Genomic DNA, 18,387 nt, shown 5'->3' with positions numbered 1-18,387 from the left:
TCGCCGCATCGATGACGATGCGACGAAAGTGAAGTTGGTTTACCCAACTTGGCTGGACGTGCCGTTTCTTTACCCTTAGGGCTCAAGCTTTACCACCTATATGTGTTTGGGTCGTATGTGGTTTTGAGACCCGGCCCAGGCAAACCTTTGAGCCGCCACGTTCCGAATTCAGAGATCGAGCAGGGCTCCTGGATTTGATGCTGGGCAAGCGTGACCCTCACGCTTATGCTCAGCACACACGATACCTCGTGAGTTGTGTCGTGACTCATCCAATTGATAACAAATACAGGTTAGTGTGTTTATCAAAGGTCTTGCGGATGCTCTCTTTCCACCTGTTTCGGCTCGAACTAGAGACGCTAGATCAAGCGACCTCAGTAGCGGCACAGGGGGCCTTTAGCCTGGAACAAGCTTTCGTCCACTCGGACGTACTTATCGTCCATCGAGACGACAAAAGGTCAGAGGTCAGAGGTCCAGAACCCATGGGCCTCTCGTATGTAGACAGCGAGAACCCTCGCTCTACTAGTTATTAAACGAGTGCAAAGATGCATTTGTTGTCGAAAGACAGGGCGCTACGCTAGGAATGTAGTGCCTCATGCCCAAATCCTAGAAATACTAGCGAAAAAAGGATCGACCTCCCGCTAAGAATAGTGGCGGACGCGGATCCGACGCTGTTGCGAAATCGCAACGCGAGGCGGATCGTCAAAAGACTGGTCGAGGTCAGTAGGTGCGGAGCGCCCTATGGATCCAGCAACGTCAAGAGAATTTGCAGATCTTTCGACGAAAGTTGCCCCTCACAAACATTGTGTGTTAGTGCTCCTGGTAACGAGGTGATTAATTTGATCACCTTGTAAACCATAGTGGTAAATAAGTTGCCACTAAAGTTCCTATTTAATTGTGGGGCGTCGAACAGTTTCATTCGACGCCAATCGATAGAAATCGCAGGCCCAAGTTCGTTGAGCGCGATAAACCACTAACGAGGATGACAGTGCCTAGCAATCGGCGCATCTGTGACAAGCAATAATTATGCAGTTGGTATACAATACAAGTTCAAGGGTACACAGTACGATGATGATTTCATCGTACTGGATTTGGATGACAAATTTGATGTCATCCACGGATTACCATGGCACAGAAAGTACGAGCCATGCACAAATTGGCAGCATCAAGCTGTGACAATGCAATTCTCTCGTTCATCAGATGGCCATCTGATGAACGTCTTGGAGTGCTCACAAGCGTGTGGATGTCCTACAAGTGTGCTCGATGGCCTCACTTGCGGCATGGTCGTTTGCACGACTGCACAAGACGACCCATTACCCTGTGGAGTTAGATTCCGACGGTTGTGCATAGCGTTGAGATTCGACCACTCGAGTAAGTTGAATGGATCCAAACGAGGATGGTTGCTTAGAAAGCAACACTCAAGAAATTTGAAACGTCTGTCGATAAAGAACAGTGCGAAAGTCCTATATCAACTGGAGATTCGATCTTAGAGGATCTCGCTGTGGTTGCGCAACCATAGCTTGAGGCAGTTGGGGAGGATACCCCCCCAAATAATAAGGTATTAAGTCCCATCAAAATTAAGGCAATAAGTATACGAGATTCTGAGGACACAAGTCCCCAGGTACCTCTGAAAATAAATTCCAAAGAAGAAACTGACACGTTGAATGTCGTAGTAAACAACGGATCAAGTCTAAGCGCTTATACACTTGACCTGGTAGTGCCTCCGAACTTAATTTCGAGATAACTCAATTGCCAACGCTTGAACCGAATCGGTTCTTCCGTGATCTGTGTAGTGGCAAAGTCAAGCAGATATCGGTACTTGTCACAGATGACGAGTACGTGGCCGATATTCGGTCTGCAATAGCATATCTTGAGAACGAACGGGTTCTTAGCAGCTCATTGATGAATGAAAGTATCCCAGATGAGTAGACTCAGATTCAACGTCTAACATCTCAACGCTGGGAGTATTTGAAGACAATTCGTATAATGGTTGATCGAATTTAAGGATGTATTTTCTGATTTGGGAACCGTGTGAGTTACTAAGGATAATGGCACTCGACACGAAATCGACCTAATACCAGGGAGTAAATACTGTGTATTGAAGCAGTAGCCACTGCCTCGTGAACAAATATCAGCTACCGACAAGTTCTTTGCCGATCGCTTAGCAGCGAGTCATGTGAGGGAGTTACCTCCCCATAGGCATTGCTGGCGACACAACTCGTGTCGTCATTTCTACTCATAATGATTTGCGTTTACGCATGTATGAGTGTGCACCAATAAGTGGGCAGCGTAGACGTGAAGAGACGTATCTCACGGTAAGTCGCGATTTTACTGGCCTCGCCAGTATGAATTCGCACACAGGTACATACTTACTTGCGAAGTTTGTCAACGGGTGAAGCCCAGTGCTTCATCCCGTGCTTCTTAATAACGTTTGCATGTTCCAGCAGAGTGTTGGCAGTCCGTCTCCATGGACTTCGTCTTCGAATTTCCCGAAGATGCTCAAAGAATAAACGTATTTTTGTATTTATTGATCATTTCAGCATGATAGACATCTTGTTGCAGTCCCGGGATCGATCACAGCCGTACGCTGTGCTCGTGACACGATATCTCGACTCCATAAGTAACTCCGTGAACTGGTTTCGGATCGAGATCCCCGGTTCACATGGAGTTTTGGCAACATGTGTTCAAATCGCTTGGAACAAAGTTGAAAATGTCAACATTTTACCATCCGCTAACAGATGGGCAGACAAACGTGCAAATTATATCCACTCAGAAATACTTCGCGGATACGTTCACTAACAGAATTTGCCATCAACAATCAGATGCATGCATTAACAAAGTATACACCGCGTTTCGTTAATGGCTTACGTCATCCACGAATACACAAAATGCTTGAAAGTAACCTTACATCAAGATGGGGGGGGGGCTCGCTCGAGCAAAGATAAGTCTAGCACATCGCGCATTGACCTAACAGTCAATGCGTCAGTCCGTTAGCAGCATTTACATTCTGCTGTCTCAACACCCCAGCGTGCTCAGAGCCCTAAGGACACCAATGTCGATTCAATCAACATTGACGAAGACAAACTCAGTGATAGCGATAAGGCTATTGCTGGCTTTGCCAATAGCGATGCTGATATACTCAGCATCGACAACAATAATACTAGAGAGAACAATGATGCTCTTACTAGAGAGGATACTGATATCTCCGCAGTATGCACTGGGCGCACTAAAAACCTAACCAAACCCGAGTCAGTAGGAGAATTCCAGCCTGCTCAAGAAGTAGCGATTTGTTTCGTGCAAGATTCCATCGCTGTTCGGTGGACCGTTAGAAGCGAATTTCTGATGAAAATGGAAAAGCAAACGCTCTTTTATTTAACGTTAACGATCTTATGCAATACATTAACATGTACATGTATTATTCTATCTCATGCTTATGAATTTCATATATAATACTAATCTCTCTATTTAATATCCCATACTAAAATGATTAAATTTGGCTCGACTTTTAATAGCAATGGCACTTAGAATCTTTCGAATCTGCCACGCTTCTTTGCCTAGCTCCCATGCAATAGTCCTATGTCTACGGTAAATCTACCCGAAAATGTCAGGACGATAGTGATATTTACAATCACTTCCTTCCTGATGATGCATGCTAGCACCACCAGTAACATTCTTTTCGAAGTGATCTCTGCTACCATTTCGTTCCTAGTGATGCATTTTATCATCGCCTGTATTGCTCTTTTCCTCGGAGTCATCACAAGATGACTCCTCATCGAGAAGTCCGGGAATTCAAACATCCTCAAGACCAAAACTTGATCTGTCTCGTCAGAACGCACTGATTTGACGGACTTGGCCGCGGGTAAACCAGAGGCCGCAATGGTTGATCGAGTCGGACAATGACGCCAACTCGTAGTTGCCTGGAGTAGTGTACTGCAATGTTTGTATCACTAGAAGCTACACTAGGTCGTGTAGCTGCCAGCTTTGCGGCCTTGTAGGCCACGCGCACGGGCTTTGATGCGATGCGCGAACGAAAGTTGGAATTGAAATTAAGACCAACAAGTGCAAATTTACAGACACAGTAGTACTCTTTGTAACTCTTCATCAGTCACTATAGTGACTCTTAGCTCAAAGAGGAGTGATGTATCGGGGTATCCCGTTACATAAATAGTATTGCCTATACGAGGAAAAATAATATTATTCCCTATAGAAGAACAAAATTACAAGTATAAACTATAAAGCCGTTAGTATTCATTCACTCTCTTGAAAGTATTCTCACCCCCCCCTAATTTATTGATTAAAATTTACTTAAATTGACGTTAAACGGAAATCAATATTTACTCACTTTTAACAACTACTATCACTCAACTTACTACCAAACAATTTACTTAACTCACTACCACTCAATTCACCAAAAAGGTAAAAAAAAGTCAGATTCTCAGCTTTCTAGATTCATCGAAAAAGGGTATTGCTTGACCATTTTCTGCAGGTTCTGGATGGTACTATGCATGACACAGTGATGATCCAGACAAGAGGAAGGCCAATAGGATCTACGCGACGTGATCCTTCCCAGTTTGAGAGCGTTGAAAACAGTTAGAGGCTCCCTTCCGACGTCGTTGCAGGAACTGCAATAGAAAGGGCCATAATGCGTACTTGAATTGAAGGTCGCGCTCGGCCTTCTCCACCCCAGAATATACACCCAGCACCACCACCCACCACATGGTATGTAGTTCCATTCTATCAACTCTTCTGTGTGTGAACTATTCATTCCACAAGTTTTAGACAGCCAGGGATACCACGGCATAACGCGGATGACTCAGCATCTACGTTTTCAAAAAGTCCAGCCCAATTTTTAGCCTTTAGTAATACTGACCATCCTACGCGCGGACATCGTGAAGATCCAAAGTCATCGCGAGGCTTGACTTTCGATATTTCCGATCCGTCATTCATCAGCGCTCGGCGCACGGATGCGGGATAGGCTGTCGCGAGTAGATGCGAAATTTCCGCTCCTACCGGACGCTACTGCACTGATGGATGCGGGTGGGAGGAACCAACGCTTCCTTGTTGAGAGGTTGCTTGCCCACCGCTCCGTGAGGCAAAGGTATCAGATCCTCATCCAATGGAGAGGTTAGTTGAAGAGTTACGACACTTGGGAACCAATCGATACCCTACGTTTTGACGTACCCGGCTTGGTGACTGCCTGTGAAAAGAAGCACCTTCTGAGGCCTCTTTGCTAGTCTCAAATGGACTAGCAGAAGTAGCGTAGTGAGACGAAACAGGGCGTACAGTACTGCCCATGATTTCTCTCACACGCAAGCGGGCGAAATTTATTCGCAACGACAGCTGTTTCGCTGCATCGTAATGCGGGTGAATGCGGCGCGTGAATTCTGTCTCATTTTGGTCGGGCGTTTTATTTGAACGCATCACGACCGGGATCGGAAAAATACGTCGAAGCGGTTTCCCGTGAGTCGTCCATGCATCATAGACGCCATCATAATTATGTGCGTCTACAGTAGCACGCTCAAGGAGCGATACTCTCGACCCGTTGGCACTAGGTCGTTGAGATGGAGGGGCATAAGTGGTACGCCGCCCGTCACATAACCACGTTCAAGACGAATGGCTTGTGACACAGACTGAGCACGTTCACGTGTCGTCGGCGGAGCTTTAGGCTTAAAATTCTCTATGTCAGAACCATTATAAATAAACGTCTGAGCATTATACGTTGTGGTTTTACTCAGCGAAGGCACAGCTGCGCCTTGATGGGCAGCACTCTCATTAATGGTCGCTGCGCTAGCTTGCGCAGAGGACAAGACAGCATAAGAAAACTTTGTGTCTCCAGGTTTGGAGCAATGAGGAAAGTTTGGATGGGAAAGAATGCGCCATCATCCTTCCTCATTATTTCACTGTTCACATCACTACTATGAGATGATGGCAGCGGTGTCGACTCATTGTAGTCAACTATGAGCGACGGATTGACATCTTGACTGCGCATGTGGGATGGATCTTCAAGCCCAGGTAACGCGACAGCAGCAGTAGCTGTCGGCGATCGACTGAGGCATTCGACGCTGGCGGCGTGGTAACGTGGCGTGTGCGCTTCGCGCGTGGTAAAGTGGGTGTCTTTGCAGATGACCCACCAACGTGTTCCTATATTCGGCTCCGTGTAAGACATAGGTAGCAAAATGAATGAGAGAACTAAGCGGCAAGTAAAGCAGCTCGCTGTTCCTCTGTCCTCTGTCGAATTGGCAAAATGTAAATTCGTTCTTAAAGGGGGGGGTAACGGGCTCAAGTTGCCCTAACGGTACACAATCCCCGTTAAGTACACTTTGCGTATTTTTAAGTGGATGGTCAATTACTTGCGTAATGAACTTGGTCCTACCACTTGGGTGTGGCTCACATTGTGACCTACCCTTGTGTATGTAATGTCACTGAGGGCATTCATTTAGCGGGGATGACGCCTAGCGTCATCCGTTAAGCGAGATATTAAAAAGGTATGCTCGCAATACATATCAATGTTATCTACAAGATGACATTTTAGGATTTGTTAAAAATAGATATTTTTATTTAATGTGATTCAATACAAATCAGTCTGAAGATTACTATTTACTTGGTAAGTGCGCACGAGGAGTCGGATCGCCGCTCCCGTGACGAAACGTATACCAAATTACTTAGTGCGTTGGGTAAGGTCGCTAAGGCGCCCACAACAACCTCACTGCACGTGGGAGATTTTAATCAAACTGCTTCCTCGCTGTGCTAGGGTGTGGGCTTATGTAGAAATTTCGAATCTGAGGTCGGGAGAAGAAAGCCCTACTTCACTTTTTTCATTTTGCTTTATTGCGCAGATTGTGGTGATTACAAAATTGAGGACACTTTATAGTTTGTTTGTGCCGAGGTGTAGTTGAAAGTGAGATACCGCGCGGGATGGGTGAGTGGTACGGTGATGATTACTGATGAATCTTAGCCAATTCATTAGGGGATGAGTGAATACTATCAAGAGAGTGAGTGAATACCAACGGCTCCCATAAATTATCATCATTTAATAATTATTTCTTGATATTTTCAATCTTACCAATTTTAATAATATTGAGAGCTATACATAGTTTTCTATTAATATAGGGAGCATACCCCCCCTTGCTAATCAGACACCCCCAATTTTTACACACATATATCCCATATTTTAAAGAACCCCCCTCCCCGTTTCTCACACATATTTTTTTCATATTTTATCAATAAAAAACTTTGCGCACACCTCCCCCCGCAGCGGAGCTACCTCGCTCCTTAAGTCAAAGGAAGACTTATAGACTCAAAAGTCTCTTAATCTTTAGAATTAATAGGTTTCACAACTCAGGGAGCCGCACAAGCCAATAAAGCATAGTAAATCCTAGTTCAAGGGATTCAGAGACTCGTAGAACCAAGTGGCAACTAGTGCCCGAGAGTATGTACCTAATAAAGGCTTCTATCTTTCACAGATCAATGCGCCAGTCTTAAGAAGGCACTAGACGTTTGAAGATTAAAAGGAGAACTGAACTTTATTTACATATTTAAAATCTTAATTTTACCCTAGCTAGTATAAAATAGATTTCGGCCGCCAGATTTATATCTGGCGGCTGCCACGTATGTTACCCAATATTAATTGGGATTTTAGTAATTATCTAGTTTTTAAAATAGAGCAAAAGGGTATTTTACTCATAAAATAAATGTACCATAACAACGGTACACCAACTGATGTGTGTCTCATTGCACCCGCCTCCATCTGACTGTTGACACTAGTGACAACATTCGCTTCATTTCCTCTTTGAGGTTGGAATATACGCATCAAACCGTTTGGTTATGTTTTTGTTATTTGGTCTAATGACAACAAAGCGCGAGTCACCGACTCCTAGCTTCTCCCCCGACGATGAATTGCAGGTGGACTATATGAGTCGCACTTTACCAAGGGAAAAGGCAAAAAGAGCCTCGCTCATATACGCCTCGGCGTGTAGATTAGTCTCGTCGGGCTCCAAATCTATTCCCAGAACGTGGTGCCGCGGACGTTTTGGCTACATTGCACCGGACGCCGGAGCCTGAGTCCATATCATCACAAATCCGCTCGATGAAGAGCAAGAGCGGACAATCTTTATAGAGTAACAAACTCTTCGTCGAGCTGCAGAGATAGCGGAAGCTAAAGCTCAACAGTAAATACCGGTTTACTCCACTTAGTGTGGAAGAGCGTCTCAAAAAGATCACGGGTCGCAGCTTCACCATCTGGACCTCCGGACCAAAGGCGAAAACGCCGCTGCTCGCGACGCTCTTCATGAGCGGTACCTTAAGCCGAAGGCAATCACATGAGGTCAGTATCTAATGCGTTTGCGTGATCAGGCCTGTGGGGCTTCGATGACCTCAATGAGGAGAAATTTCGATCGTCCTATTTCCAAACCAATTAAAAAGCGCAAGCGACGCTTCGTTTGAGAACTGGGTCCATCGAGCCCGCCACCTCCGCAACATCTGGTGTATACGAGAGTCTGCGGATGTAGCTGATGTTCGTTTGGAACGGAAGCTTCGCTTCGTTTTCGCCAAGCTTAACGCCAAAGGCCAATTACGCTCGGCGTTCATGCCACGAAACGAGGATAGGCCTAGCCAATATTTCATTGCTTCGGTTGACCGTGCAGCCATGGATCGAAACCGCAATGAGGCTATAGATCCATCTATTTCTAGTTTAGAGATCGTCGTTTGACGCAAGTTGACCCTGAGCATGCGCTCAATAACGTCAAAGGCATAAGGGCAATCTTGCCGAAGAGGTACCTCAATCTCCCAAGAGTTGTCAAAAGAGGGGTGACCCCAGTCACTTCACCAAATACTAGTATTGGCTCTTACGACGGCGTCGCTTTAGAAGTTTCTCAACGTGTAACTGAAGGTTCCCTCGCGCATCGAGCAGCGTGGGAGCGGCCAAAATCTCGGCGGAATCATTTAATGTTCTAAAGCACCAGGTGCTTCTTCTTCCCGAGGGTCTTCCTCGGATTGAGGGCGGTCCAAAACCGTCTTTTAATGCTGGGACGTCAGCAACCTCGTTTAAAAGGCAGCTGGACATCCTGGTGTGGACGGTCGTGTAACGTGGACGGTCGTGTTTTTCATTGCAAGCGCTTCCAAGTCCACGTGGGAAGGGTCCCGATTTGGCTTAAACAAGCTACTGGGTGTGTACGCAGCTTGCTAGGAAGGTTTAGTGTGTAAGCTAGGCCCTTGTTGACCACGACCGTAAATGGTCCAATAAACGCGGGCGCAATTTGGTCCTGAAGACCGCAGATACTAAGTTGGTAAGTAGATTTTTAGCTTTCAATAAAACTCAATCACCGACCTCATAAGAATTATTACAGCTTCTGCCTTTGGCATCGGCTTGCTCTTTCTGGTTGTCTTGGATATCAGTCACCGTGTCACGTACATGTCTTAAGACACCAAATCGCGTCGCGAAAAACTCGCTTACTTGTTTCCGAATGGTATCAGGGCTGATATCAGTAAGCCTATCGGCTAATTCTTCCCAACCAAGCCCTGAGCCACGTAGATGTATCGTTAACGGAACGGCGGGTGGGTCGGACCGTTGACATAGAACGGAGAGTAGCCTGTAGAGGCATGGACTCATGAGCGTAGTGTCCTAATTTTTGGCAGCGAAGCGTTTTTTTACGCAAATTCCACCACTGGGAGCACTTGAGCTCCAGGGCTTTGGTGTCTGAGCACACGCACTGCGTTTGACGTCTTCAATGACGCGATTGACACGTTAAGTATGAATTTCCAAAATTTACCCGTGAAACGGGGGTCTCGATCAGAGACGATTGCCTCTGGCAAACCGTGTTGTCAAAAGACGCGGACGATGAACAGCCTTACTGTACCTTTACCATCAATACCCGGCACAGCCGCTAAAAGAGCCATTTTGCTCAATCGGTCAACAAATACCACTATGCCGGTGTTATCGGCCGTATCTTTCGGTAGGCCGAAAGCAAAATGCATACTGATGGACTCTCAACACCCTCTGGGTACGGGCAGACTTGCCAGTGGCGCAGCAGCATGAGCCAAGGGCTTGATCCACTGGCAAGTTTCGCATGTGCGAACGTATGTGCTGACCCATTTGTAAAGCTAGGGCCACCAATAAATCTGGCTAACAGAGCCGTAGGTCTTTTCTCTACCGAGATGACCACCACGGACAGTATCGTGCGCCGCATAGAGGATCCGATACGTCAACCCTCATAATAAAGAGCAACGATGCGCGGAGTATCCGCAGTATTCGTTCAAGGCGACTCCTCTTTGCGAGAAATCTGGTATATACCACTGTAGCTGTTTTTCTTTCAGCACGAAAAGTATTTCGCTGTTGTTGACTGAGCTCTTGATCACGTGTCAAAGTATAAAGATCCTTATCTCCTAGCACTTATGCATTAAGCGCTTCCCAAGCAGGATTGTTTAATCGAAGTTTTAGTTCCTTGATATAAATCAGCGATAGTTTCAGCAGTCATACCATTTCATCACTTAATAACTTATCGATCGGAACTCTTGTCAAAGCATTTCCCTAGACCAGATCGAAACGCCTAGCTCATCAGCAAACCAAAACATCACAAGGTACTAATTACTAACATTTCTTTGGGTTTATCCTTTCCAAATTGCACTAAAGAAAAAATCGCGGCTGATATCCAACCTCCCAGAACAAACTCAGCGCTTCCTGCCAAAACTCGACGAAAACGTGGTAGGATAGCAGGAAAAATGGCGTTGGCGGTGTAATGATACGTACATTATATTAGACGGGAACTGGTGGAATGGGGCACACATCGGTTGGTGAACCGTTTTTGTGGTACATTTATTTTATGAGTAAAATACCCTTTTGCTCTATTTTAAAAACTGGATAATTACATAATCCCAATTAATATTGGGTAATATACGTGGCAGCCGCCAGATATAAATCTGGCGGCCGAAATCTATTTTATACTAGCTAGGGTAAGGTTGAAGATTTTAAATATGTAAATAAAGTTCAGTTCTCCTTTTGATCTTAAAACGTCTAGTGCCTTCCTAAGACTTGCGCATTGATCTGTGAAAGATAGAAGCCTTTATTAGGTACATACTCTCGGGCACTAGTTGCCACTTGAAACTACAGGTCCCTGAGTCCTTGAACTAAGATTCACTAAGCTTTATTAGCTCTTACGACTCCTTAAGTTGTTGGACCTATTAGTTCTGTAGAACTAAGAGACTCTTTGAGTCAATAAGTCTTTTCCTGACATAAGGAGCGAGGTAGCTCCGCTACAAAGATAGCCGAGAGTTTTTGCTTGATTATTGAAACGACATTTTTGTCATTAACTTATCTCAATAGAAAGGTGATAAAAGACCCTAGTTCCAGATAAAAGACCTACATCGATGGCGGAAAAATCAGCCGAGAAAAGGCATCCTGGCTTACGACTTTAACGTAGCGTATCAGCCGACATCGCTGCATATCCCTTTGCAACGTTTCCTGACAGCAGTTGTGCGGGATGTTTGCTTAAGTGATCAGGTCTAGGAAACTCCATTCTTGTAACGTGCTAAAGTTGCCCTAATCTTACACAGTCCCCATTAAGTTCACTTGGTGTACTTAAGGGGATGGTCAATAACTTTAAAAAAAGTAGTTACGCCCACCATTCGGGTGTGGTTCACATCTGTTACCAACCCTTGTGTATGTGATGCACATAGGTGTATTCACATAAGGAGGGATGACGCCTAGCGTCATTCCTACTGACGGCTAGCGTTATCCGTTACGCGTGGTATCTAGAAAGATAAGCTCGCAATACATATTAGTGTTATCTACAGAGATTACATATTTAATTGGTAAATAAGTCTTTATATTTAATGCGATTAAATATAAATCAGTCTGAAAACTACTTTCTACTTAGTAAGTGTGCACGAGGAGCCGGTTTAATTGCTTCCTCGCTGTTCTAGGGTTTGTGCCCAGGTAAAGCGTGGCCGCATGGAGTCCATTGCTAACGCAGTGGATCGTCAGAAACCGAACGCAGACAAACATGGAAGAACAAACGTTCTTTCTTCAAAACTCATGTAGTACTACTCTCTACGGTAAACTTACCTATGCGTGTAGTCACTAATGTGGGTAGCAGTAAACTACTTCCCAAGTTCATTGGGCCTTTTCCTGTACTGCACCGCAGAGGTAATGCGTACACAATAAAATTGCCACGTAGGATGCGGACGCATCCTACGCTTTACATTGTTTGGCTCCGCCCGTACCATCAGTACGCGGTTTGTTCCGAGGACGGATCCAACCACCCTTTTCAAGAATCCCTCAAAGATTCTTGTGATCACGAACCAGATTCTCATGCTGATTCTGGACGTTCTCATTCCGGGTCCGAAGATCCTCGAACCGTGATGAGCGGAAGACAGCTCATCACGAGGAGCGCGACTTTTTCGTTCGTACTCCAAAATGGAGCACGCACTCTTCGAACGGTCTTCACACCGTTCGCCATAGCGATCCTGCACTGTCTGCTCCAACGAGTGACGCTTACCGCGCTCATGATCAAGCCCCTCCTCCAAACCATGGAGGAAGTGATCGAGTTTGTCGATTTTCGACTCTAGATCTAACACATGGGTCGGATCTAATTTTCTCTCCTCCGCCACAACCATTGGTAATTTTCTCTCCTCCGCCACAACCATTGGTAGAGTCCCACGGTGGTCAACGTTTTCTTGTGGAACGTATTCAAAACCACCGTGATATGAAGGGGTAGCGAACGAGTTATCTTGTTCGCTGGCGCGGATATCCACCTTCACATGACAGCTGGGAGCCTCGTTCCCGGCTGGTTGTTGACGTTGAGAACCTCGTCCATCAGTATGACGAGACCCATCCGATGGATTAAAAGGGCCATCGGGAAACACGCCCTCCTGGCGCTTGTAAATCGATTGCAAAACGTCAATCGCATCGCGCATCTCAATAGTGATGCGAGCCCTTCCCCAGGGCAAAAAAGTGAAAAGACGTCCTCTTTAACTCGCTTCATGTTGTCAAGACTATACGGACAGGGATCACTCCATGTGAGGCAAGGAAGTGCTGCCTCACGTGACAACCGATGCAAATTATACCTTCCACCGGTTAGAGTTCGTTTCTCAAACTTTACGCGAATCGCGTTAGGTCTTTGAAGCCAGGCTTCGCGTCCAATGTCGTTTACATTGCGAATGCACATGCTCCAGGCTTGCATAAGCGAGACTTTATCTCGCTTATTATTGCCGCTAAACCATCGATGCTTTACAAAAATATTCGAGATAGAAATCTTCCTCAGCGCGAAAGTTCTTCGCGCTGGGATCAAGGCCATGTAGCTTTGTCGCAATAAATAAGGGATATTTATTGTGAGGAGTAGTCTCTCCAGACAAGCTATTAATTAGCTGCTCGGACAAATCCACGGCTTCTTCTCAGGGGCAAGACGAGACATTTTAGTGTCTACGATCCCCTGTAATACCCTCTGAAGCAGAAATACCACAAGAACTTTTATTACGATGGCTTACGCCATCATCATCACCACGCACAGACCTATGTTCGGTGACGGCACGGGAGACGGCACTGGCGATGAGAAATCATACTCACCGTTGGAACCGAACATGATGTAGCCAATGCTATACTTGAATGGGCCCCCTCATTCGAAGGCTCATAGTCAGCCGCCTGACGATGATCCCCTGGCGACTGTTCTGTTCTCCACGAGTCGGCCATTTCGTCCGACTCGCATGCGTAGTCGACCTCCAAAGAGGGGTCGCATTCACGTGGTATATCACTACGTGCACCCGCAACATTTAAAGTTGCGAGAGAAGATGATACTACGGCAGACGGAGCGTCTGCCGCAAATGAAAATAATGCGTTGCCCGCGGCTGCATGAACCGCAGCCGAAGGCGCCGCACTATTCGCATACCGCATGGACTTGTTAGCCATGCGATAGAATTAAAAATGATGGTTCTGACCAATCAACATCGTTATAATAAAGTCTTGTATTGTAACCACTCTTCCCAACGACAGTCATTGTCGTTGAAGGGAGGGGTGATGTAACGGGGCGTATCGTTATATGAAATTAACACTTCAAGGTTGTTAATTAATATATTATCTAACAGGTAGATAATACTTGGAGAATATTACGTTACTATAGTAATATTCCGAAAGCTTATCCATTGGTAGATATAGGCCATTTTTATCTACTTGCTCCGCGGTCCAGTCAGCGCTGGACGCGCGCAAAGGAAAGACGGAAAAGACTTTATTACATGTTTTCTATTAGTTTATAATTAAGTTAGTTATAAATAGTTGGAAACAGAAGAATTTAATTGTATTCAATGCAGTTCTCTTTTAACTCTCTCTAAAGCAAGTGTTTTAAGGAAAGTATTACTCTGCACGTACTAGTGTACGTGAAGTGGCGTGAGGCACACCACTCGCACTGAGGCAGTGCGAAGCGGACTTGTACTGAAGCAAACAAGTCAGTAGTGCCCCGGTACAAGCTCTCTTTTATTTCAGAGGCTAATGAACTCGTCACGTGGTATGCCCTCATGGCTGCCAACTTTGACGGCTGAGATTGTGCTTTAGCATTAGACACACTTTCCTGGTGTCTTACCTCGAAGTCTGGTCTGCACGATAAAGCGTCAGCCAAGATATTCGACTTACCAGGCTTGTATTTAACTTTGAAATTAATTTCAGAGAAGAATGTAAGTCATCTTGCCATTCTAGGCGAGAGGTGCGATGCGTTTATTGCGATCCGCAGTGATGCGTGATTCGTATAAACCACAAATGGTTCGGCCCAATAGGTGCACACGAAACTTGACAAGAGCATACTTTATTGAAAGTAGCTCATTGTCATGCACGGAGAAATTCAGTTCCGCGGCTTTTTAAAGCCGGGACTGATAAGAGATGACACGGTCAACGCCATCGTCATCCTTCTGCATGAGCGCGCTGCCGATTGCAAAACTACTTGCATCGCAGACGACGCTAAAGGGCTTATCCGCGTCTGGCAATGCCAAGACCGGTGCCTCTACAAGAGATTGCTTCACTGATGTGAACGCATCTTCTTGTTCTTTTAACCAAACCCATTCTGTGTCCTTTTTAAGGAGATCAGATAATGGTTTAGTTTGCTCCGCATAATTCTTGCTATACTTATGCAAGTAATTAGCGAGCCCTAGGAATTGGCGCAAATCCTTCACATGCCGTGGGATTGGCCATTCCTTTACTGATTTTACCTTGTCTGGGTCTGCTCGTACACCATGTGTACCTACGATGCAACCCAGCACAGGTATCTCAGGCACCCCTACGACGCACTTTTGCAAGTTGACGTGCAATTGGGCGTCCTTCAAAGTCTGCAACCCAGCGTCTAAATAACGCTTGTGCGACTGTATTTCGCAGCCCACCCTCGGCCCTACTTTGCACGAATATATCGTCAAAGTAATGGGGCGCGTTGGCACGGTGCTGACGCATCACGGGGGGTGGGGCAAAATTTTGCGACGGGGAAGGCAAGTCGTGTCCATTTGCGGATGCTACTGATTGGCTCATTGGGAGAAGCATCACGGGCGAGGATGCCATTGATAGGGTTGGGTGGTAGAATGATGGTGGATTGGCCGAATGAAGGTCACTCGAGGGCCACGGCGAGGCAAAAAGGAGTTGCAGCCCGGGCATGAGTGGCGTTCGGTGCGACACGTGACTCGACGGCATTTCTTGCAGCACTTCCCGCAGCATTTGGGCATCCAGGACCAATTCGTCTTCGTTCGGTCGAAGAAGCGACGTATTGTGGTGCAAAAGCGGATGCAATACCGGGTTGTGGTTGCCATAGGTTTCCGTACTTAAGGAAGGCGCCGCGGTGGACCAAAGCGGGATGGAGTTTTGCAACTCGCGCGGGGGCAACACCTCGGTGGTCGAATGGTAGCACTTGTTTGGACGTTGCGCATACGTCACACACGACGTCGGTCTTCATTTCCGCGCCTTTGATGTACTGCGCGCCTGGCACACTAACTATAAAATCTCTGGACGGCAGAGATGTACCCATTCCTCTTGGAGGTGTCATCGCTCCCGGTACGCAGCTGGTGATTGCCGGGGAGGGTATGCCGCAACAAAAACAACCTTCTCAGCGAGGTAAACTTAGTGGTGGAGTTTGACGTGCAATTCCCCACTCAATTGACAGAGGCGCAGAAGAACATGGTCCGGCGGGTGTTGTAAGCCTTGATTCCGATGAATCATATCAATTTTTTGCAATGTATAGGTAAAAATATTTGACTTTAAGGTACCTGTAAGAATAAATTGAGACCTGACTCGAAAGAGTTGATACTTAGATGATTAAATTATAAAAAGAATTGAAGATTGATGTATTCATCGAAAGTGTTGCACTTTATGCATATGCGTGTATACGGGATCGAATGACAAGAATAATACGGAGAAGTTGATTGTGGAAAATATCGTGTGTTGTGGCTCAGTCGGGTAAGGCATGGCGGTGCGACCCACTGGTCACCGGTTCGATACCCGGTAACGACAAAAAGTAAAACCTTCGGGAACTGGTGTTTGGGGTTCACCAGCACTGTACCGCCAGACAGTGACGTCGCCCATTTTATGGTAGTCCACATATGTGGGAAAGGGGGCGCAGCAAACGATAGGAAATAATTAACGGTAGGATAAAGTTAACGGTAGGATAAAGTTAAACTCAAAATAAAACTTACTTTCCGGTTTGCAATCTCGACCGTAAGCCCATCTTCAAGCTCATAGTGTTAACGTAAATTAACAGGTTATGAGCCCAAAAGTCCATCTAAAGGTCCACACACCTACCAAAAATGGTAAGCGGAACTATTTAGCACGCGGAGGTCTCGTTCGTTAACGGAATTGACGAACGAGACCTCCGCGCGCTAAATAGTTCCGCATACCATTTTGGTAGGTGTGTGGACTTCTTAGATGGACTTTTGGGCCCTGAGCCACCACTCGGTTGAATGTCGCTGGTGGGTTAAAAACCCCTTGGGGCATCACAAGCCACTCCCAAAGCATACCGCTTTGGGTGCTTACTGCCGTTATGGCTACATCGGGCTCTCTTGAGTAGCGATAGTAGCCATCCTTCAAATCCAACGCGAAAAGATAGTTGACTTCCCATGGAGTTCAACAAGACATTTTCCGCGGGATTGGTGTTTGCGATAGTATGGTCGCCGTATTCAGCTTATTGTAAGCATGAACCACGTGCCATCCCCCTGTGGCTTTAAGCACACAAAAGGTCGGGCTGCAGTGAGGCGATTTGCTCTCACGCACATGTCCCGCCTTGGCTCGCTTCTCGAAGAACTCATCGATATAATCGACTTGTTTTTTCGGCGACGGTCATTGCCTGGTCACACAATACTTGGTAAACGTTTCGCGGTCTATTTCGTGACCGATTCCCTTATCTGCTGTTAGGCGGCTCGGCACTTCTTCTGGGAACACATCGCGATGTTTCTACAGAACCTCAAAGAACGGTCTGTCTCTCAAGGCGTCCCAGCCTTGAGCAGCGAATCGTTTGTCCGTTTCTAGGACGCTCTCGTCCATTGTGGACGACGAGCAGCAGTCCACCAAGTTTTCTTCTGGAACTGGTGTGACTATTTCGTGGATCTTTCCTTCCTTTAATTCGACAAGGAACAGATCCCACGACATCTCCGGGAGATTACTATCTCCTCGGCAGATTTATAGACTTGCCGGAGCACCTCAACTGAGGATGCCTCCGCAATTTCGTCTTTGATGGTCTCGAACGCTTCGTTCGAAGGCCCGTCCTCTTTTTTAGAGACTGATCCAAAGGTCACTCGTCTAGACGTGTCTTTGATCGTCCTAATCTGTCGGGTACTCGTTCTTCGAGTTATCATAACCTTTTTTCTGGGAAGCGGGTGCCGTTGCACTCCTGGCTAACGCCCCCCTTCCAACCGCACCAGGCTCTTGGCACTGTGCCGATTTATGCGACGCATGACTTCTTGTCAGCTCGCCGTCTACTGCCACAGGCTCTCGGCTCTGTGCAGGACATTCGGACGCATGACTACTTGTCATCGTCCTATTCACTACCTCAGTCTCCACGAGCTGGGTAGGAATTGGTGACGTTTGACATCCCGTCAACGCACCCTCAACTGTGTTCGACACGACATCAGTTGCATAGGCCTCTCGCAGGAGCACATCCTTTCCGGTGTCCTGCGTAGAGTTCGCAACTGTGCGTGTACGCCAGTCTATCCATGGTTGGTACTTTGCCAACCATGGCATGCCTAGGATGAGGTCATACGGACTCTCCATTCCTAGCACTGTGAACTTCTCTTTACAAGAGAAGTCACTAAAGCTGAAGGCGAGTTCTACCTGAACTCCCTCAGACTTAACGAGCGCGCCGTTCGCTAAACGAACGGTCGCCTCTTCTCGCTTGCCATCCTGGCAAAGCGACTCAAACATCGCCGGTCTCTTTCTTAGAGCCG

At 46.4% G+C, this 18,387-nt stretch overlaps 1 protein-coding gene across 1 annotated transcript; it reads left to right on the top strand.

The window, feature by feature from the left end:
- Positions 1–15,559: 15,559 nt before the first annotated feature.
- On the top strand, positions 15,560–15,781 carry CCR75_006827 (uncharacterized protein; the record flags this gene model as incomplete). The annotated part of the gene is made up of 1 exon (XM_067964894.1): positions 15,560–15,781. One exon carries the CDS (start codon positions 15,560–15,562, stop codon positions 15,779–15,781), a length of 222 nt encoding a protein of 73 aa, XP_067814760.1.
- Between the last annotated feature and the right edge of the window lie 2,606 nt (positions 15,782–18,387).

This window comes from Bremia lactucae (assembly GCF_004359215.1).
Source record: "Bremia lactucae strain SF5 chromosome Unknown BlacSF5_NotPlaced_200_SHOA01000120.1_2678225bp, whole genome shotgun sequence".
Taxonomy (NCBI): Eukaryota; Oomycota; class Peronosporomycetes; order Peronosporales; family Peronosporaceae; genus Bremia; species Bremia lactucae.
Note: the sequence above shows the minus strand (reverse complement) of the source record. Positions and strands in the feature narration are given on the sequence as shown.